Source organism: Epinephelus lanceolatus, chromosome 15 (assembly GCF_041903045.1).
Source record: "Epinephelus lanceolatus isolate andai-2023 chromosome 15, ASM4190304v1, whole genome shotgun sequence".
Classification (NCBI taxonomy): domain Eukaryota; kingdom Metazoa; phylum Chordata; class Actinopteri; order Perciformes; family Serranidae; genus Epinephelus; species Epinephelus lanceolatus.
The window spans coordinates 20732695-20756074 of record NC_135748.1 but is presented as its reverse complement, the minus strand read 5'-3'; the positions used below and the strand labels follow the sequence as shown (position 1 = coordinate 20756074).

The window sequence follows — 23380 nt, the reverse complement described above, 5'->3', positions numbered from 1 at the left end:
TTATGTCATGCAATGTGATTGATAGTGTTACATTTGGTCGCCATGGAGATGATAGTTTTGAATCCACACTAGCTTCGACCTGCATTAAGCATCTCTGTCCACAGAAGCAGTGGTCTGTCAGCAGCAGTTTCTGTGGAGCTGAGAGAACAGAGGCCGTCTATAGGCCTGCCAAATTGCCTAACCAGGTGAACTGACAGCATACATTTACGTGATCAAAACATTTTCCATGCCAGTGCCGCGGGAAGAAATCAACAGTGTTTGCATTTACTGACTTATTTGTGTATTCCCAGCCCACCAAAATAAGTGAGGGGGAATCTGCAGACAGATTGGAAGCAAATTAATCAATGTAGATATTGTTAATATGTTAAAACAAGCATACAGTGGGATATTTGTTTGATTATGAACAGCTGTCTGTGCAGATTATGCTTCAGTAAACACATCAAAAAGAGACTCATGGCGTAAAAAAAAAACCAGGGGGTTACCATGAAGACGCCTGAAACCTTTTGCCGAAGTATGGCCTAAATTGGAAATGTCATGCTGCTCTTTAATTTCTGTCACACAACACTTTTCAACAGAGTGCCCAACCATAAATCAGCTTTTACTTGTCTGGTTTTTGGCTTTGAGAGAGCAGCTCATGTTCACAAACATTGATTGAACTTTCCTAGGCCATGGAAATAATATTTTGGATTTCTTAATTTAGGTGGTGTCCCCCTTTAATTTAGTCCAGCTCTCGCTGCTGAAGAGCCACATAGGCCTTATGGGGCCGCACACACGGCAAAACAAAGGCCCCACAATCCAAGAAAAATATAAAGGGCTTTTTGTATAATGTTTGAACAAAAGATAACAAACTTTTTATATTTTCCTTGCCAATAACAAGGATATTTAGATAAAAAAGACGTCAGTAAGCATGACGTAATGTATGTTTTTAATCAGGTATAAGTTGAAACAACAAAGATATGATGGGTTAAAGTGTGATTTGCAGTGCAGACCTCCACAGACCATAGATAAGTCTGGCTCCTCAGACACTGTCACTGTCGTCATGACCTTTCCTTCTTGTTTTCCTTGCCAAAATCCCGGAAGAACACACCAGTCTCCTTGGCAACCACTTGCATCACGGTGAGCCATGGTTATCAGAGCCCTCAGTATTGCCTCAGAGGGAGGTCTCATACTCAATTTGCTCCATATTTGACATGAACTGCAACCATTGTTTTATAACCGCTACCGAGGAGGGGGTCTTTGGGGACACTGACAGGTACCAGAAACATGTGCCTGTTAGGTAAGAAGTGTATATTAGAGAGAAAGGACATGATGGAAGAAATGAAAATCTTTAATCTAACAGGACCAGGATTAAAGAACATGCTGGAGTAAGGTTGAAGTGGGCAGGCCTGATTAGGAATATCTGCAGTGCCCTGTAGGAGTGAACTACCTCCAGTAGGTGGCAGTAATGCGACATTAAGGACGCAAGCTACATTCAAACCTCATAGAAGAAGAAGTAACTAGCAGCCAGATCAGAGTCGAGCAACGTTACAAGTGTAGGGAGGGAAACTATAACGTAAGCTAACCGTGGATGCCACGATAAACGGATATTTTTTAAGGAAAGGCCACATTGGTAAGGTTTGCAAAAAATAACATCCATATATCATATCGGCAGTCTCGCGCCGAGCTGGTTGCCAAGCTAAAGCTACGGTAGCTAGAATTGCACAGCTAATGAGCTAACAGCGCAGGGGCAGGGCAGTAAACAACCTGACAGTATGTCGTGGATACACGCAACACCTAGCTAATGTTGCATTATACGTACTGACATTTTTATAAGTTACAGACGCGTAGTTGTTTAAACGAGTTGAATTTAACTAGTGTGTGGTAATTAAATGTTGGCAGCAAGTTAAGTGTTGTTAGCTAGTGTTGACAGATGCGCGTGTAAACAATAAGCTAACGTTGTGACGTTAGCGTCATTAGGAAGTTATAAATAACTTCGCGGTCAGACTTACAGCTTACGATATTTATTGGTACTATTGACGTCTTTTCTCCGTTAGGGTCGCTATCTTTTCAGCAGTGTTGGTAAATGTTAAATACATAGGTTAGGTTAAAAAGCATGTGTTACAGTTATCAGACTGGTTGTGTAGGTTGACAGGCCTCTTTAACGTGAAGCTCAATGCAATACATGGGGACAACTTTTCTAATAAATGTAATAAAATATTTTGACCTGTTAATGTCTTGTTCAAAACACAGTATTTGCAGGCGTCTGCATTAGCCTTTCTCTTTAAATTAGGTCTTAAAAAATACTACACACGTCCAAGCAATGACGTTTAGTGACGTATACAGTAATAGCACAACATACAGACTGCTGTACACAGCTGGGAAAAGATTTCTTACAGGGCTTTCTTCCAGAAAGGGATATCTTGGTAAAGGCTGGTGGATGAGTTTTGATTTGAAAGCTCTCCCATGTGCAAAACGTACTTAACAGTGTGGTCAACACACACACTATGCCCCTCGAGGATAATAAAGTTTACCTTACCTTACCTTACCTTATGTAAAGTTTCAGTTTCAGTGAGATATTGTATTTTAGGGAGGGAAGTATTTACAGCAGCGTTAATTAGACTGAAAGCAATCCAGTCAGTGAAATGTTCTCTATAACCACTCTGCTACAAGACACTAAAATGTAGTAATAAAAGTAATGCAGTGTGAATAATTTACAAGCAGTTTTTTCAGTCTTAAGTAGTGTCCGTATGGGGTGCAAACCAATCTATTGTCTCGTATTGCTGTTACATACACAGAACTCAAGTAGAAAGCACATTGAACTCTGTCAAAGCCTTGTTTTAATCTCATCAGTTACCTTTCAGCTCTTGAATATCCCTTTTTCCAGAAGAGGCAAACATGAGCGGTTTTACCAGACCCGACCGACACAGGACACCGTCATTCACCCGGGCAACACACCTTGGAGCATCCAAGTCTGACCTAGAGAGAGATTCAGGCTTCTCAGGTTTGGTTCAATTACGTTACTCTGTAATTATACTCCTTTTTAGTTTTGTGTTAGTCTTAATGTAGGTTATTGTTGGCACCATAGTGTTGCCAGTGTGGAAAGTGTTGTGAACTGGTTGTACCTGCAGATAATTAGCATTTCCTTGATGAGAAAAAAATACTATCAAGTCACAAACAAGGTCAAACCTAATCAAATGTAGGGATCTAGGTCACATTTTCTATGTAGGCTATCCTGTATTTTTCTTATGACTTTTATTTACACTATGAAGGCTGACCTGGATTTGGCTTAGCCCTCCTCATCATGTTGATGGTATCCTTTTGCAGAGGCTCTGGAGAGGCTTATATGCCACTGTTTTCATAGTACTAATGTTCTGCTCCAGGTGCTGTGCACAATAGAAGGGTTAATATGTTGCTTTTAAACATTACAAGACCCATATGCTTGTCTCGCCTTCCCCAGATGCCAGCTCTGAGTACCTCAGTGCAGTTGATCTGACTGACTCTGAAGATGCAGGAAGGAATGGGTCAATAGTCGGCCAGGACCCAGCTGGTCCGCAGGTGGCTGTGATGGGAGGCTCATATGCTGGACTCTCTCCAATGATCATCATGAATAACTTTGTCTTAAAGCAGGTAAAATACAGCGATGTATGTCTGCCTGTGTAGAGCACAAGTCAGCTAAGAGAGTGTAAATGTAAAGTCTTGTCATTTGTAATGGATGAAACTTATTTTGTGCTGTTTTAAATGTTCGTTCATTTTATATACGCTCCTTGTATTGATTAAGTATTGTCTTAAAGGTATTCACATATAGGTTAGCATGACACTTAAAGTTGTTTTTTCTCCCTAGCCTTCCCAGATGGCTCCAGCAGAGAAACAGTGGGGCTTTCCTTCACCATTGGAAGTGATGCCCCAGTCACAGGTGGTTCTTCTTCAACCCATGGTATCAAATGGTAGCAACAGCGTTCCAAAGACTGGCTCTGAAAATGTCAGACAATCCAAAAGCTACATGCCCATCCTCAAGTCATATCCCAGAATCGCCCCACACCCAGCGGACCTGCCCTCTAAGAGGGTGGGATCTTCCAGGGTGAGGGTGAGTTCAACGTCAGGATATGACCAGCGACAGAGAAGGCACCACCACAGCCACAGACTCTACAGCTCCCCCAGCCCACAGCCAGCACTGCAGCCTACCGTCAAGCCCATCTCCAACTTTGAAGCAGCAAACAACCACTTACAATCAGCTGAGGGTCAGGAGCAACTCAGTGACAGGTCTTTCTCCCTGCTGGCAGGGACCAGCTCTCTGCTCCCCTACACAGATGAATACAGGACAGATATTGACAGCAACAGGATGGATGTTGACCAGGACGACGCCCTCTCAGTGGACACTAACAAACTGAAACGTTTCAGCAATACCTACAACATTCTCAACAAATCCGGCTTGCTGGGGATCACCATGCGCACAAAGCAGCTGATCAAGGAGAATAAGCGCACCCAAGGTGAACTGCAGCAGCTTCAGGAGCAGACGGCTCTGCTGCTGGAGGCTCTGAGTAGCGGAGACCCGCAGCTCTGGACTAAACTGCAGCTCTCTCTGCAGCACACAGACAAGAAGCAGTGTGGAGCGAAAGCTCAGAGTGTGCCTGCCTAATATATCAAGGGACATGACCAGCGGTTCTCAATCAGTGAGTCACAAGATGATTTATTGAATGTGAAAATTTTTGTAGTAACAGTTTACTTGGTGTGAAACAGTATTTATAGCATTATAACTAAACAAACAATAATTTTAAACTAAACAAAACTATAAACTTTCATGCTTTTATCAGGACAGCACCAATCATCTCAATATTCAGAACTGCTGGTCTGGTGTAAAGCCGGAGCACACGTTAATAGGGAGTGGCAGTTAAGAAGCATGCTTACATCTAAAACCCTTGCCTATAATGAATTTTCTTGCCTCTGCTATTTCAAAATCGCAAGTATGACTTGCAATAGGGCTATGGCTTCTATATGTTGAACTCCTAATTGCATAACGCATGTATACATCACATGTGAGGGCACATGGGGTTAACTCCACATACATGCCCTGAATGTGACGGCTTTAGAGAAAGTGTAAGCAAAATTTTTACTTTATGAATCAAATAGAAAACCTGGTGTGGATATATGTAGCCTGTGATTCAGTTTCCTCGTTACTGAGATCTTGGATTGACAGGACAGTGTCTTGTCCATTTTTTAAAATATACTTTGTTTTTATATCGGTTCATAAATGAAAGTGGATGAGAAGATGACTCTTTTGTGAAGAAGTGTAAATACGAACATCTTCTCTTCTGAAACAGCAGCTGGGTAGCTCACAGTGAGAGTTCCGAGCACTGGCACAACCATAACATTTTGTTTGTTTTTTGTAATTTCTGACTTGGTGTCAGTATTATTTATTTGTAATAATGTTCCTGACCAAGACTAAAGCTGTGTGAATAATACAAACAAATCAGGCACATATAACAAGTTTGCCAATTCACTGGTGAAGCAAGTTCCTTTTTTTTTTTTTTTTTTTTCAAAAGATATCTTTTAGGAACTACGTAAGCATTTGCAAGAGCTTAAACTGTAGCAAGTGAAGTGCTGTAGCCTATATTTTTCTCTTGACTTTGCATATGTTGCTGCCATGTTCATTTCTGCTGTTTCAGCTTAGTGTCATGTGTTAATTAGAAATTCAAGGAACTCAAGGCAGAGAAATGACAGCTAGTTTAATATTACAGACTCTTGCACTTTAGATTTAAGATTACCGACACCTTTTTTAGACAGATGTTACAACTTGTAGCTATCCTGAAATGAGTGTTCTGTTTCGATGAAACAATGTGAATATAAATGTTAATCTGGATGCCTGTGCCTTTTTGAATATGTTCATGTTTGCACCTTATGTCGATGCTTCAGCAGCTTAGATTGTGAGCTTCATGTAGAAGAAAGTTAAATGTCCTCAAAGGTCTCCAAAGAGTTAATATTCTTCTCTGAAACAAAATTTGGAAAAAATAGCAAGACAAGTTAAGATTAAAATGGTTCTGTTTTACATGTTTAGGTTAACTGTTGTATTATTTATTTTAGTAACAATATGCTACTGTTACATTATTTTCTTATCGTTAATAGTTATTAAACTAAGAAATAATCCTAATAGCCTTGGTTTTTAAAAGGGGGTTACAGACATTATTTAAGATTACTTTTCAGAGATTGTTGTTTTCCTGTTATTGTGAAAAGTGCTTTCTGTGTCATTTCTTTAGCAAATGTCACTTTGACTAATAATGAACTGTCATAAAACTCTGTTTAAAGACCATTTTCTCTGTCGTTTATTTCACTCTCCTATCTCAGCATGTGTAGTTTAAAAAAAACAAACAAATAATGGCTTCTTGTGATTTGAATACTTTTATTGGTGTAACAGGAATAGACAAAATAGCTCTAAAAAGTATATTTATTGAAATCCAAAACATCTCTGACATGATGTTGAGTATGTCCGTAGCTGTAGCAGCAGCATAACAGTGAAAAGTCCTTACTATTACTGTACAGAGGGCCCTATCGTTAGCAGTGTAGTGAGTACATCATCTTTGGGGTCGTCTGTAAGCATAAAAGATGTGTTTATGGCACATTGTGAACAATACCCTGGATAATAATACGGTTGTCATCTTCACGTTCCCCCCATTATATTGTACTGTCTGAGTCACATTCATTTGAGTAGAAATCAGGCTCCACATGTAACAGTTTTTGTCAGAACAATGGTGTTGAGCCCGGCAGTTTACGCTGTAGACACATACTGTAGTTTCCTTGTCTGCTAGCCCTTAACGTCAAAGAAAATTATTGTGAAAACTACTGTAAGTTTCCTGAATGTCACGTAGCATCCTACAAGGAAGCGCGCGAGAACAACACACTTCTAATGGTAATCTCAGAGCACCGCGTGGCGCAGGCGTTCAAATCAGTAGCGAGATAAAAGGAAGCAAAGCTGTGAATGCATGCACTTATGCAAAGCCATCTTTATATATTAGACGCAAACATGTAGTAGTGCATGTAAAACTGCTGGATGTCCCATATGACCAACTTATTAGTCCTAATATTGCCTTGTCAAGCTACTTACTTAAAGGATACACTTAGACTATGCACTTATTCAAAAGTTCACACTGATATATGGCTCCTGTCCTTAAAGGAATGTGTGCTAACAGCTAACTATTTCATGAACCTCTCTAAAGGACCAGTGTGTAGGATTTAGGGGGATCTATTGACAGATATTATCAATAGTCATCGTCTCTTTAGTGTATGAAACTAAAAATCATTGCGTTCATGTTAGCTTAGAATGAGCCCTTCATCTGTGCATACAGTAGTGAGCCAGTCCTCTTCTACAGAGCCCGTCATGTTACACCACAAGGTTTCTACAGTAGCCCAGAGCAGACAAACCAAGACACTGTGGCTCTGGAAAGAGACTTTCGCATCTTTACACTGAGGTGGCCACTTGGATTTGGTGGTATGAATGCACCTGTAGACCAATGCACCATAGGTTCACCTACACAATAGGAAATTGCCTGGGTCCATACCTTTGAATCAGCCCATGTCAGTGAGTTGACAGATTCTCCTGGCATTTTGACACAAGACAGCAGATTCCAGCAGATGCACCGGGGGACTAGTCAATCAGCGCCATGGTCAGGACTAGCACAGTTGTCAAGCTGTGAACTGGAACCAATCAGGAGTAATGATAATGATGACAGATATGGACAAGACAGACTGCTGCTATCGAGTTGACGAAAGTCGACTCTCAATATTGCCCAACATTGTAGTTTGTTACACAACCCGGCAAACCCACTATGTTGGCATGGCTACGCATCAGTGTGGAATTACAGCCAAAATACATTGGGCACTGACACAACGTGTTACATATGCGGGGGCAGAGCAGGGATCTTTACTTGCTACACAGAATCTTTCTCTGAAGCATGTGGTTACATGCCAGACTGTGTGTGTAGTAAGTTTTACCAAGTGATAATGCAGTGATAATGTTATATACATATATATATATATATATATATATATATGCTATTTAACTGGTACTAAATTATTAACTGGGTTGTTTTAACTACAGGATGCATCGATCTGATTAATTAATTTCAAAATGGACACGCTGCTGTGGGCATGCTGAAGATGTGTCACTCTGCATCCGTGCTCCATGTATTTTGGCTTTTAAAATGACGCTAGATTCAGGCGGATACATTGGTGTCTAGTGATTGATTAGGTAAAATCAAATCCCCCTCTCCCACGGAAATTTGTCAGAGTGGAGGCAATGTCAGACTGAAGATGGAAAAGGAGTGTAACGAGTTGACAGTTCTGTCTGATATCAGGCAACCTTGTACAGGAAGGACTGAGGTGAGGGGTATTCAGCTGGTTGCAATTTTCAACCTCACTGCTAGATGGCGCTAAATCCTACATACTGCTCCTTTAAAAGTCATAAAGTATCCATTTAATATGAAATCAATCACCATATGGATCCCAAGAAAGCATTCTCTACAACTTGTTCAGCTTGTGTGACCTATAAGGAGCTATTGATATGACACGTTATAACTCAGTCTTGCTTATTATTCGCATCTGTGTCTTCAGAGCACGACTGTGCAGTCTGCACAGGCAGGATAAGGCCAAGGATCCAGCGGGTACCAAACACATCCTTAAGGTTGTTTCTCCAGGGCGTGCGGTTCTCCACAAGCTGCCCCCTCTGCATCTGACACCAGGTCTGTCCCCGGGCCACCAGCAGCACCTGCTGGCAACAGAAGCCTGCGCAGACCAGGCCGATGCCCAGCCACACGTAGAGCATCAGCACCAGGAATAACTGCAAGCCTGAGATTGTTCCTGGAGGGAAGGATTAAAAAAGAAAATGTAATAATCAGGAAGTCAACATGTATCTTGAATTATCAGCCTTAATTAGAATTGTTAAACAGCTCACCCATGAAGAAGTAACCAGTGGAGAGAGGGAGAAGAGTCAGGAAGGTCAGCGGGTTCTCAAAGGAGATGGAGTACTCCACTGTTAGAAAGGCCACACCAAGAACCAGGGAGTACAAACAGGTGCACGACGTGTAAATGCAGAACATGATGAAGTAGCGCATGTTCTTGTTGCCGATGCAGTTTCCGGTAAAAAAGCAGTGGTGATCCCTCTTGAGAATTACTTTCTTGCACAATTTGCAGAAGTGGCGACCGTTCAGGAGGTAGTGTGCGTCCACTTTGTCTGAGCAGTGCGCCGAACACACCGGAACCACAGTCTCGTTGGTGCTCTCAGCGGGATACTTAATAGTCATTATGTAATTTCCCAGTGCATTGAACATCAAGAAAAGGAAAACGACTGTGTGAAGAGTTGTAGACCCCCTCAGTGATGTGTCCGGGTTTGGGAAGATTGTTGGGATGAAAAAGCAGAAGTGCAAAACGAAGGTGGCCGCTGTAGCCATGAAGAAGTAGGCAGGTGCTACAGCATTGAGGAGCCTCAGCTTTAACATCCGGGTGAACATGTCTGTGTGAGAGTGAAGACACAGAAAGGAAAATGTTCGTTAAACTTTTTGACAACTGCAAGAGGCTCAGAGGAGTTACTGTGTCACAGCAGTTTGACATTTAAAAGATTTACTAGGTTAATAAAATATATCCTGTCTTGTCTAAGTAAAGAAAAACATGCTCCACCAGCCAATTAAAGCAGTGTGTAGGATTTAGTGCCATCTAGTGGTGATGTTGCAGATTGCAATCAACTGAATACCCCTCCTCAGCAATGATCATTGTTTGGACATCCAGTCAAGATGTCCCATTATGGTTCATCAAAGTTGTACCCACATCACCAATGTTACCTGGCTGTCAGTTGGATGTCCTTCCTGAGTGTCCTATCAACATCTAAGTACAGCATATATGACCAAGTAATAACTTACAAATACTCCTCCCAAATGCGATCAAAGACAGCTTGAAGTTGAATATAGACTTGTGCTCTTACAAACACCATAGACTTAAAAAGATGAGACGGGAACATAATTTACATGTAATATTCTGAAGATTATCCCGCAAGACAGGTGTGTGGGGGGACACAAAGGGCCTGCTGTGGACTCGGCTACTATCTGTTAGACCCATTACTAGCAAGTCCTAGTTTCCTATTATTTTTTGAGTCACTGTAATGCACCACCTGATCTGGCATCTCAGGAATCTGTAATTACAGACAGGTGTGCTAAATTAAGGGTGGAGCGTGGAAGACGCCACAGGGTTATGGTCTTCAACTGCCGTGTTTTTGGTTCATCTTAGTTTTTATTGTCTGATGAAGTCGTTTAATACCCCGCTGTTTTGAACTTTGGTTTTGTAAAGCCCTGTTTATTTGGGGAATGTTTGTTTTCTTCGGACACAATAGTCATAGGTTCATAGCTACTAGCAACTCTCCATACATCCTGCAAATCTGTCAACTCTAAAACCAACCAAAACACCCTGAAATCATCAAACACATTTAGTCAGTAAAACTAAACCAAAGACAGTGAGTTCATCATATCTCCCATTGTGGTGTCTGTGGGCGGCTATTTCTCTTTGGAAGCTGCAATACTATCCTACCACTTTTCTGAGACTGAAGTAGACAGATACATTGTTATTATGATACTGTAAGTATAGTGTAAATAAATAGTGTTAGAAATGCATCCTTTATTGGCGCAATTGTAAAAACATGGCAGTGCAACATGGCGGGCTCTGTGGAAGAGGTCCTGCTCTCTTTGTAGATGTAAGGGCCTCATTCTAAGGTTACGAAAACACAATGATTCTTAGATTCAGGTGATTATACACTAATGACAATCTAACTACGAATATCGTATTCAGTTTCTGCCAATAGATGCCCCTTTAATCATCCTCATATGCATATATAATTCTTAACAAGCCACATATTTCAACATGTTATTTATATTACAGTACACTTTACTGTATCTTCTTCTCTTACCAAAGCAGATTACTTTAGTTCTGATGGAAATTGGCAGATAACAGAGACTATTTACATGAAGCATCTCGGAGAAAGTAGCACACTTTCTATTAGGTCAGATAGATACAAACCGGCTGCTCATTTAATAAAGAGAATTTAAGTCTGCTGCTGAGAAAAACTCATTTCTCTGCACAGTAGGGTCTAGGGACTCTGAGGGGCCACTGAGAATACCAAGAATATCTCACCCTTTTCTCTGTGATCTCCTAACCTACAGCACTAACAGATGTGCACATCACAATCACAGCACTGAAAGAAGGGAGGAAGGAGCTCCCACAGACACAACCTAAATCTGGGTCTTTATGCTCATATATGAAAACGATGGAAAGCCCTACTGTAGGCCGATGGATGCCCTAGATGACACAAAGCACACACAGCACAAATCAAGAACTATCGCAGTTTCCTCTCCTCCGTGTTTTCTGTTGTCTCCAGAAAACAGATGATGGCGTCAATCATTTGATTTCCATGACGACGCAATGAAACGTATCATTCAGCTGGAGTCCAGGCTGCCTACCTGCAGATGTCAGAGAGCGGGGGAGCTGTCCTTTCAGCACCAAGGAGCCTCGGCTCACAGCTCGGCACGGTCATTCAGACACACAGAAGGTGCTGTTGGCTTGAGCCTCATCGACGTCCTTTTTTCAGCAGGGGGGTGTGTGCTCTTTGTCTACCGCCGCCTGTTGGTCTGGATGCGTCTGGTTTTATTCTGTTTTATTCTTTAGTTTTCCTGCCTTTTATTTTGTTGGATATTCAGACCACATCCAGATAAACTAAAGAATAATAACAGTGTTTCTATGCTGAACTTTTAGTGCCATCACTTTATGGATGGTGTTTGAGCGTAATAATTTAGGAAAACATCTAAAATAACAATGTTTCTCTGCAAAACCTTTAATCAAAAATTCTGGAAATGCATGTTCTGTTTTTGCACTTTATTCAGATTAGGACATTTTTATTTTACGGTTTGTGTATTTTTGCAGCCGTTTCTGTCATCTGACTTCTTTTTCCCCCCTTTTTTGGATAATAAAATTATTTGTGTGAAAATAAATAATTTAAGAAAAACGTTTCTCTTTTTCTGTCACAGCATTTGGCTTGAGTGGCTTTTGGCTTTAAAAAAAATACTTTTATATAGAATCACTTTCTAAATATTTAATCACATGTAAAAGTGTCACCTATGTAAGTAGCCTATTAATAGCATTATTTGTAATTCTATGTATTTATTTTATTACATTGAATGAGTGAATTAATGACTTTATTTCGAGACAAAAAAAAAAATTAACATACTAAAAAACAAACAAAGATGTCTCAAGCCTGAGAAACAAAGACTCACATTAAATGCCTCTTCTGATAAATTAAGGAGAATTTGGAATCCATTCTTGGAATTTATAAAAAGCCAGACTCTAAACCCCCACTTTCTTGATAACTCCATCTGAAGTAAGTCATATTTAATATATTTATTTATTTATTTTACATCTTGTAGCCAATCGGATGGACCCTGATAAGCCCTTCATCTTCTTCAACTGCCTGTTCCTTTGAAGGCTCTGTGCATATATATGTGTACTTGTGCATATGTATGCCCTTCTTTTCTTTTTCTTATAAACTGTTGTATAGCAGTTTATGTATTGTTTAAAAGCCAATAAAAATATGTTTAAAAAACAAGACAAGACCAAAATAACAGTGTTTTTAACTTTTAATTCATATATCATTTCAACAAATTCCCAAATTTATTTACAACTAATATACAACTATCCCCAATCTATTTACCACCCAATTAAATAAATAAATAATAAACATTATTTTAACAGGAAGTGCCACTGAGATAAAAAAAAAAGTCTTTTACGACAGAAACCTGGTCAACACACTCTTGAATTACTTTAAATGAATGTATTCTAAAGGTACTTTAAATTTTGCACATAAAGATCTCTATGCATGTTATATTCTTGGTTATTATGTTAATATTATTATCCATGTTACAATGTGTGAGCAGCTGTTGTAGCTGGCTTATTTTAACTCATTTAAATACTGTTGTGTAGTTTTTAAAATATCTTTGTTTAGTCTGTCTGGGCTGATCAGACTGCAGAAGTTTGGGACAATGCATGAAAGACAGTTTTCCAGTAGGTGGCATTGCATCCTCAATTGTTTCACCTTTTAGTCTAGAGTGCTGTCACATTAGTGTTATAGATTCATCATATTTTGCTAATACTCAGCAGGCGGAATAAATCCGGACTTTGCTTACCTTGCGTTGAAGCATGGTCTTAAACACTGCTGGTATCATTAGGCTTTAGAAATGTAATGATATTTTCAGTAGTAAAATAATGATATTAAAGATAATTATATAATGATAATTAAATTAGAGTAGAAAACAACATATGGGAGTGTCAGCATTACTTGACGCTCCCTTAGCAGCCTTCAGGTGTTTAATTGTCAGACGGCCCCTGAGCAGGTGGGAGTTTCTCTTGTTTCTTGGTGCTGGAGGAAAAAAACACAGCATCAGCCCCATCATCAGCAGACGCCAGCGATCAGGAAGCTTTCTGAGGTGAGCGATGTGATTTTTTTCTTTTAAAGTCATGTATCCGTACTGTGATCTAAACGTGGACTGGAGGGGTTTAATGCGCTATTTATGGCGCAATCGTTTTCATCAAGTTACAGAGCTGGAGGAAGGTGGGTGTGCAGACTGTTGTGAGTGCTGCAGTGAGCTGGGTAATACAGAGTCGCCGAAAATTGTCTGGTTATTGAAGAATGAACCGTCTTTTCTTATATAAATCTGATTTAAGAAGTAGGTGAAATAGGCTATGGATGTGTAAAAGCTGCCTGCATCATGGTGCAGTGTTGTGTTTGGTTGGTCGGGATGAGGATGTTTCTGGCAACGTGTCAGACTATTACACCCAAAACAGATCTGCTCACTAACACCTATTGTTCCTCATGGAGTCAGCTGAGTGGGATCTATTCAATCAGCGCCCTAGGAGATCTCGTTGTAATAATAATAATAATAATAATAATAATAATAATAACAATAATAAATATTTGGGTGTCCAGCCATGCTGTGACCATTATTTTCTCTCTGCTGTACAGCCTGTTGTTCTGTTGGATGTACACAGAGACAAAGCCTTTATTGGTCATGTGAACATGTAGTTTGACCTGTTGAATCCATGCTAATTACATATCCAGCATGTTTAACACTCTGACAGCCTCTGTTGCCTCCTAAAATAGCTTTTTCGACAACACTCCTGAGGTAAACTGAGGTCATAGTTGTTCATATGCTGAGTTCATTTTCCCATGATTGCATAGCCATTCATATTCCTGAACATACACACATTTTCAGGGTGAATTTTGTACTTGCATTTGTCTGATTTTTAAAGCAGACTCAACAGTGTGCTATTTACAACTCTTGCCATTTGGACCTGACTGTGATGAAGGGAAGTGGCCTTTAAAATGCCAGATTTCTAATGGGTTTTTGACATTTTAATGGGTCGCTCGTGCATAGCATTTGCATGGCAGCATGCTGGAGAATATGTCGTGCCATATGGTGGGAGTGAGTATGCACAAAGGAGAATTTCATGTGGAGAAAGGTGTTATTGTTTGTGTTTATTTAAGACAAAGAGAGCCCTGTTACATTAGTGATATGTCAGCTGAGGTCAGTACATACACAGATCATCACATCCGAGGATAAATGACAGTGGTGGTGGCAATTTGTGTTGTTCATCAATAAGAGAGGAGCTCTGTCATTTTTCCAAGCTGTCATTTATGAATATTTAATGAATAGAGATGTTTTGCTTCTGAAAAGATTTCTTAGAAATTTTGCAAAGTTTTTCAGGGAAAATCCTTATTCACAACAATAACAGGCTTTGAAAACTGGTCAAACTGGTTGAATCTATTGGAACTGACAGGATCAAGATCACAAACTTTTTTGTACCAAAATCTTTAAATCAAACAGGCAGTGAGTGTTTTATATGTATATACATTATCAAATATATATCTGGTTGTGCAGATAAACTTCTGCATAATAAGGTATGGTAAGGTAACCTTTAATGTCCCCAAGGGGCAGTTTGAGATACAGACAGTAGTCAAAAGTAAAACAAAATAGACAGTATCAGGGGTAAATCATGGACATTAGATGGGACAAAGGAGGATCTGTAATGCTTAGTGCTGCATTTAGGGAGGCAAAACATGGAGCATCGGAAACATGGAGGGGGTGTTGAGAGTCTGAGACAATAGACTGAGCTTTAGAGGTGACCCTCTCTTTATATAGATGCTCTGTGTGATGTGATCTTGCAGTACAACTTGACCATTTTTTCCAACTTGTTCTTGTTTTTAAGGCTGAGATTACCAAACCAGCAGACAATGTTAAAAGAAAGAACAGACTCGATAAAAGCAGAATAGACCATTTTCTTGATAGTCCTATCTACATCAAAACTCCTCAGCTTGCCTTCTTACAGATGCTGTCAGTGTTCACATACATATTCAACTTGTCGTCTAAGACAGTGCCGAAATACTTGTGCTGCTGCTCTGCTGCCACCAGGTCCCCTTTGATCACATAAGGAGCAGGAAGGCAGGCTCTTAATATTAAATGTAAGTTTTTTATTGAAAGTGCGGTGGACTCAGGTGTGACTCCTTTTTGACTGGTTTAATCAGCCTGTAGCTTACATATATTATTTTTAGTTTTTAGTTTTAATGCCTTTTTTGGGATGTAAATAAGGTGCCAAAGTGCATTAAAAGCATCAGAATGGAGCTTAACTGTCAAAACTTGCCAGAGGAGAACCCCTAAAATTCCAGAAAGAGGTCATGGCTCAGCCCACAAGGTCCACAAATCCTAGAAACTGGTCCCTGGCCTCCTGTCATTTGCAAAAGTTGCCCCTGGGAAAGCAGGTTGAGTACCCCTGATCCATGACCTCAATAAAGTTATATTAAGTGTTTGATAATCTAAAGATTTTCAGTGTGCCTTCACTTTAAAATCTGATCTTTGGAAGTAAGAGTGAACAGCAAGTCTCCCAAGAATAGAGAACAAATGAATGCTGGTCATCTTCGAGTATCATACAGATATTAATATTTCAGGAGACTCTAAGCTGAGATTGAAAAGAGATCTTGTAGTAATGAGCTGGATATTATGTACTCGTACAGCATCAAACAGCTGCTGAACATGCGGATGACAGAAAGTTGCATGTTTGGGAGAATAATGCGTACGCCTCTGTCCATGGATCCGTGGTGTTTGTTTTAGTCTGTTTGTTTCAGCACCTTGAGCAGGTGGACAGCTCCAGCTGCACACAATCATCAGACAGTAGACCAGTGGAGGGTGGTGGCGGCTTTATTCTGCTGTTGCGAAGCATCAAAATCACATTATCTGCTCTGCGTCACATGGAAACACTGTACAGATGAATAATGTCCCCTGTCAGTAACGTGTGACATCAAAACAGTAGGAGGTTTAAGTGTGACTTGATTCTTGACATAGTTTGAAAAAGATTTAAAATCAGTGGAGCTTGGTTACAACCCTCTGCCAGGCAGCTGAATCAATCACATGACTAGTATAGTCTATACAGAGACCATATCGAGCTTGGTTGAAGATGGTGTGTCAATATTATTTCAAGGAAGTGACATTAATTAAGTAAAATATATATAATTTTATTTAGCTTAAAACACAGTTAGGCTACACATCATAAAGGCCTGTTGCTGGATTCAGCATAGTCATATCATTCCAGAAAACCCTGATTGGTGTTTCTGGGACAGTCTCAGCCAAAGCTGGTTAAAACAAATGAGTCATTCATCATAGACTTTCATATCTGATATCGACGCTCATGCGTTTGTAGTATTGTATTTCCTCAGAATCATTCAGAGCTCGCATTACGAAGTTAAATGAGTTCAGGTCTATTATTTCCCGTTCAGCCTGACTTTGCTTTGCACGTCTTCTATTTAGGAATGTGTCAAAACATCTTTCAACTGAACCACTTTTGCAGTAAAATACTTTTGTACAAAAATCCATTTAATATGTGAGTGATATGGAAATTGTGCTTCGTACTGACAGTGATATCTCATATTCAAAGACACTTTTTTTTTGGTCTTCCCTAAAACCTGATTTTTGTTACATTTAATCTCTAACTAACAGTTTACCACAATTGCTAACAAGTTCTTACTTCTACTTTTTCTAAACTCTTAACACAGCAACACCCCTACATCACAGTTAGCCAAAAAGTTCATTTTCTGCCCCAAACCCACTTTTATTCATTGAATACCAACTCTACATTTTGATATGCAAAAAAACCCACCTCTGCCTGCATGAACTAACTCTATCATAACATGGCCAATCTGCCTCAATATCAAATCATGCTTTCCAACATAGAACGTTTTCTATGCAAGAGCAACATAGTCAATCATAACACAACAACTTACAAAGTAACAGGTGATGGCGTTACAAAAAAATGTATAAGTCTGTTTTCTTTTACTGTATACCACTCTATACTTTTTCATTTCAGTCATTTACTTTTTTGAATGTACCCTGTTACAGTAGAAGAGAAAATTGCTGCAGTAAAAGCTTATTAGCAAAATTAAATTGCTGCCAGTGATTAGAAAATGTGGCCTTTGGTTCCACATGTGTAAAAATAGAATGCACAAATACAAAAAAAAAAAAAAAAACTCGTCTGCTCACTTGTCCAGACATGTTTTTTCTCTCCCTGTTGCTCCGTGTTGTTCTGTATCCACACGAAACAAAATTAATCAAACAAGTCCCCTTTTTACTGTATATGTCTGTAACTGAAAGACCTTAAACATCTTCAAGCCTGAAATTTATATGGACTGATCAGAAGTTGCGATATCTATTACCCATGAGAAAAGTACTTAGAGAACAGCCTCAGAAATGAGCTTCAGATCACTACTTATCACAAGAGTAATGGATTAAACATAGCTACCCAAATGCGGATGTTCCTTTATCAGATAATGACACATTTTACTCATATGATAGGCTACTCACGCTCATAAAAAGTACATTATCTGTAGCAGATACTTGTTTCATCCAAGTATTCAGCTCAACCCTAGTTTTTGGAGTGTTCTGTTTATGTGTTTGAGCATGTGAGAAACCTGAATGTGTTAGCTGGAGTACTCTTAAAGATGTATATGGGGAATATTAATAACACAGTTTCTCTGTGCTCATGTAAATACCATATCCTGAATGTAATCATAACTAGAATAAGCATCACAAACAGGTTACTCATGTTCATGCAATCGCAGTGTTGCAGTGATCTGTTCATTCAAAAATGCCCTTCGGCTGTTTCAGTATAGCTTTTGAACTGCTGTTGCTTCCGAAGTTCATGCTTTATATTTAGCGTTTTGAACATTAGGTTTTTCATTTCTGGCATGCTGTGTGGAAGCAATTGATATAAGAAAATAAAGATCCATAATTTTGGTATTGGGAAGAAAACTGAAGCATTTACAAACATGTTAAGTGACGGCATAGTCTGTGAAAACAGCATGAACTGTGATAATGGTATGGTCCGCCAGATAGATGTTGTGCTGATAATGTGGCTACAGGTTGGGTAAAAGGATGTTGGCAATTGTAAAAGCTGTAAATCTGTTTTTGTTCAGAACATAAGAGGGTTATTTGTTTATCTCGGAACTGAGGGTAGGCCTGAAAACAAAGTGCTCTTTCTTCTGGGAATTATTGATTTTAGTGTCCTTTGAGTTAGCAGTGTTAATATACATATGCTACATAGGGGCTGGCAAACCTGATAAATTCTTCTGTCATGGCATGTGTAATTTTATATTGCAAGATCAATTTGATCTCTAGTCTCACAGGTGGATACTGTATATTGTTGCTATTAATACAGTGATGAATGAGCGTTAGCTCTACGCTTGAGCCCAGACTGAGAATCTGAGAGCAACAACCCACAGATTGCACTCACTCTGCTGTGTAACACCAGACAGACATCTTCCTTTGTACTCTCTGCCTGCCCTCTCTGGTAGTGATGATGATGGTGGTGATGGCAGTGAGATGTGTGGTGCAGGTGTATGTGTGTGTGCAATACATCAAAGATTGCATCATACAGTAAATGAGATGTATTTCTGTGACTCATCTCCCCAGCCACATGTCACGGGGCTGCTGGGTATGAATAAATATGTCAGGAAACACTTTGGTGAGAGCCTCTTGACGGAAAATCGAACACAAACAGAATATTAGAACGAAACGGCGGCTGGTGATACTGTGAAACCTCCATTTGTATTCCACCTGCCATCTAACCACCACGGTTATGTACCACAGGCTGGGCTTTGTTCTTTTTGTCTTCTGAGAAGAGTAGGCTCCCTGCTATTTGAGATTCCTGCTGTGAACTTTCCCTGCGATCCCACAGGGGTCCGTCACAGTGATACTGACGCATGCAGCATCGTATCTGTTGTATCATACACAGATACTCGCCAGCAAAGAGCACGCTGCTGCCATAAGCTTACTGTAACATCAGGAAGCAGCATTAGATATTCACAGCCACAGATGATCTTATCCTCTCACTTGTCACACATTTTATTCCACCTGCTGTACATGCACTGTCGGAGTGTATTCCCTGATGTACCTGCAGGACCTCTCTTTGTAGTAGCAGATGTCCTATAGGTACATCAGATGTTGTGGTATGAGCAGACTTTGTTGTCTAGCTGGCTGTGACCCAGATGCTCCATCATTTTTAAGTGACCACGCTGGTGGTTTTGCTCTTTTTTTTTAATCCATTAACTACAAATAACATATTTTTCCCATTAGAGCTGAAACAGTAAGTCAATTAATTGATGAGTCTAACGACAGGAAATGGATCAACAACCATTTTTAAGCGATCACTTGCTCTGTTCAAACATGTTAACATGGGCTCTGAGAAGTCATTACGTCCATCCATCCATCCATCCATCCATCCATTTTCATCCACTTACCCATGGCCAGGTCACGGGGGCAGCAGGCTCCTCTGAGAATCGCCACCTTAACATGGTGGAGGGGTTTGCATGTCCTTGTGATCCTGGGAGCTGTGTTGGCTGGGGCTAATGGCTCCTGGTAGGGTCTCCCAAGGCGAAGTAGTCCCACAGGAGGGGCCAGACTAAGAGCGACTCAAGAAGACCTCAATGACTCAGCAAATTTGGACACTGAGTACCTCGCCCGGTATTGGGGGTAACTTGTTCCAGACATTTTAATTATTTTGTGCCATTTGACGGATGATATGATTAGATGAAAATTTAAAAACATTAGTGGCAGATTAATCATTAATTAAAATGATAGTTTCAGCCTCACTTCACATTATAGCTGACGGATTGATTTCCTACCTTCCAAACATCAACTGTCTGACATTAATATTATGATAATATGAAAATGAGGTTACAGAGACCTGAAAATTGATACTCTCACAAAACAGGCTTTATATTAATAAGCTGTGTTTTCATAAAAAAATACACAAGACATCAGTAAGCAACTTGAACGTCCAGAAAAGGAAAGTATTGATTTGGACATTTGCAACATTGTAAAGCCTGCTCATTAACTGTCTCTTAAATGTGAGATGTTTGAGAATTATTGATCACAGCACCAACAGCCCTGCAGGCAACTGCATTACCACCAATGCATTACCATATCATTGCAAAATGAATGGAAATCAATAGCTTTTTTGGAATATGAATAGCAGAAGTATAATATGAAGAAGTAAAGTAACGCACATTAAAGGTAGGTGCAAGTTTATTGGAACGTAGCACTGATTTAAAAAAAAAAAATACAGGAGTAATGCCAACAATTTAAGTCCAAACCACAAATTTAATTAAGAGAAACTTTGTTTTTTTCCATCTGGACCATATTTTCCTGTTTTTGTGGGCAAGTGCCCTAAGGAGACAACAGTTTTTAAAATTGGTCTAATATTGAGAGAGAGACCGCTCCAGCTGCTGTGGCGAAACAGACTGCAATGTAATCCTTAAGGGCAATTGTTCTCTGTCAGTGTACATCTATTAAAAGTACTTGTTTTTGCCACTGACAGGCTCAGATTGTCAGTCTCGCTTCAGGAGAAGTCATGTTCTGAAATCTTACGGGAGATGTCTTGTTGCAGGAGAAACAATGGTGAAAACGTTAGTGAGAGTTTGAGATAGGAGTGTGAAAGTATAGCTTTGTGCTATATAAAAGATTTTCAAAGTCATGCTGAGTGTTTGGCTGATTTTGACAATTTGGAAAGTCTGCTAGGTTCCAGAATCAGACTTTTCTTTGAGTGAGACTTGGTTACACACACTAACAAACAGTGAAAGGTAATGAAACATGTTTCATTTCTCTGTGTGATCTTTTCCATAATGTTGTCAGACATTTATAATAACAGTGTGGCCTGTCAGTGGGAAAAAACAAGCACGATTAATGGACGTAAATTGACAGTACACAACTGCCCGTGAGGATTAGATTGCAGCCTGTTTCATCGCTGCTGGCTGCTGCAGTCTCTCTCAGTACTAGACCAGTTTCATAAATCATTGTTCCCATTAGTGGTTTATACAGAAAAACATGTAAAATGGGGCCCAGGTTAAAAAATGCAGAAGTTTCTCATCAATAAACTGGCCTGACTTGAATAAAGTGTAGTGTAATATAAGTGCATATCTTAAGCTAACACATTAAAAAATCACTGATATTGTCCTTTACTTTGTCATTGAATCTTCAGGCTACCTTAAGTAAATGAGATAAATATCTTTAGATACAAACTGACGGATAGAGAAACTGCAGTTTCCTTTAAGATATGGTTAAAATGCTTATAAAGAGAGGACATTTCTCTGAAGCAGTCTGTTAAAATGAGCAGTGTTTGCACTGTTTTGTAGATGTGGGGGTGAAAGTAATTTTGACTCTGAGACTCAGGTTTTCTCACAGGCCCATTTTTAGGATCGGCTCCAGCAGCAGAAGAGGCTGTGGGTGGAATCTTCCAGAAGCACAGAGGTCTGCAGAGAAATCACAGATCTGTGCAGGTTCTGTGGTTATGATGGGTTCTCAGTCAGGTTCATCCGGCACACATGTTGAACTGACGCCATCACTGATGTCAGATGGGTTATAGTGAGGAGCAGCCCAGTCCACACAGCAGCAGCAGCAGCAGCAGCAGCAGCAGCAGCAGCAGCAGCAGCAGCAGCAGCAGCAGCAGGGCAGACACACAGCGCTCCCCTGGGGGCCTACTGAGCATGTGCAGCCAGACAGGAAGCAGGTGTTTGGTTTGTTGAGCACGGCCCTTGTGTGCAGTCATCACTCCAGTCATGCTATAGCTCAGTCAGCCTTCAGAGAGAGGCTGGGTGGGCGGGGGATGCTGCATTAACTGTGCGCTATGAGCAGACACACCTTGGTGATCTGTGTTTGTGTGTTGTGTGAGAGAGTAAAGCCTCCTCCCTCCTCCACTGAGCAGGTGGTGAGCAGATTGTGCTAAAAACCTCCGCCCCCCTCTTCCCCTCAGGCTGAGTCTGACAAGGGTTGCCTATCCACACCCCCCAACACCACCCTCTGACTAAAACCATCACAGCAGAGGCCTGTAGCTCCTGTAGAGTTGAAAATAAGATGCACTCACACATGGCATCCCTATTAAAATATCCCAGCAAACTACAGAGTAGATACAACTATATGGCATAAGGTTTGTGGACACTTCTGTTTACAAACTGGGGCTCTGTTTTATGGTTTTGGCCTTTCCAGTTTAGGGAAAATAAATGTTGATGCTACAGTGATGTTTTAGACCAGGGGTCACCAACCTCTTTGAGACTGAGAGCTACTTCAATGGTAGAAAGTAATATGGAAGGCTACTTGTTTGAGGGCTACTTGAATATTATGGATTTAGATTACATATTCTTAGGGGACTGTCTGTCTGTGTTCACCCATTACTGTTAATGATTTTTCACAGTAATAATAGATAATGTTTTACCAAGTGATTAACACATATATATGTATTACCAAGCAAGTTTAATAGTTTCACTGTTAATCAACAATAAGTGTTTAAACATTTGAAAGTCATACAATGACTTTTTGTCACTTTTGTCACATTTTTTACAATAATAAAGTTTAAAGTTAAAGTTCCTAAGCTCCTCTGTTCAAAAGAAAACTTCTGTAAACACCTGATTGGTCTTACAGATGTCAAGTATTCAGACATGTAGTGATTTCAAAGTGCGAATGTGACTTTTATGTTGGAATAATTCTAAACTGATACAGTAAAATGCTCGATATTGTGTCTTAATGCAGTTGTCCTCAACTTAGATGTATCATTATCCTCCTGAGACCCTGTGTCCTCAAATGAGGACATCACATTTAGGGTTTACTTGACCTTATAGTTCATTCTTCTTAACTTAGACCTGTTGTCCTCATTCGTGGACATTTTTTGTGTCATCTAGTGGTAGTAAGAGCACAATAATCCATGTAAAAACAAGATGGCAGCCATCTCTGCCAAGTCAGTCTGCAGCCAACCCTGACACAAAAGTGGACAAGGTCCAAAAGCTGAT

The 23380-nt window shown here is 40.0% G+C and overlaps 3 protein-coding genes across 5 annotated transcripts in view; 2 read left to right on the top strand and 1 right to left on the bottom strand.

Moving 5' to 3' along the window:
- Positions 1–1451: 1451 nt before the first annotated feature.
- cipca (CLOCK-interacting pacemaker a) lies at positions 1452–6281 on the top strand. Of its 3 annotated transcripts, none has more exons than XM_033643613.2 (4): positions 1452–1609; positions 2864–2980; positions 3437–3606; positions 3821–6281. In XM_033643613.2, exons 2-4 carry the CDS (start codon positions 2875–2877, stop codon positions 4613–4615), a joined length of 1071 nt encoding a protein of 356 aa, XP_033499504.1. In that variant the 5' UTR covers positions 1452–1609; positions 2864–2874; the 3' UTR covers positions 4616–6281. The 3 variants fall into 3 exon arrangements, with proteins under 3 accessions (XP_033499504.1, XP_033499505.1, XP_078031162.1); XM_033643614.2 differs by having other exon boundaries at positions 1474–1609; positions 2841–2980; XM_078175036.1 differs by having other exon boundaries at positions 1474–1609; positions 2830–2980.
- Positions 6282–6359: 78 nt separating this feature from the next.
- Positions 6360–11606, bottom strand: zdhhc22 (zDHHC palmitoyltransferase 22). Its single transcript, XM_033643379.2, has 3 exons — positions 11469–11606; positions 8921–9478; positions 6360–8826 (listed from the first exon to the last, which is right to left on the bottom strand). The coding sequence occupies exons 2-3, from the start codon at positions 9474–9476 to the stop codon at positions 8546–8548; spliced, it is 837 nt and encodes a 278-aa protein (XP_033499270.1). The 5' UTR covers positions 9477–9478; positions 11469–11606; the 3' UTR covers positions 6360–8545.
- A 1782-nt stretch (positions 11607–13388) lies between these two features.
- The window catches only part of tmem63c (transmembrane protein 63C), a 39092-nt gene continuing 29100 nt past the window's right edge, over positions 13389–23380 (top strand). Inside the window, exon 1 of the mRNA XM_033643309.2 lies at positions 13389–13484. The gene's annotated coding sequence lies outside the window, so the exon portion shown is untranslated. The remainder of the gene's footprint in view (positions 13485–23380) is intronic.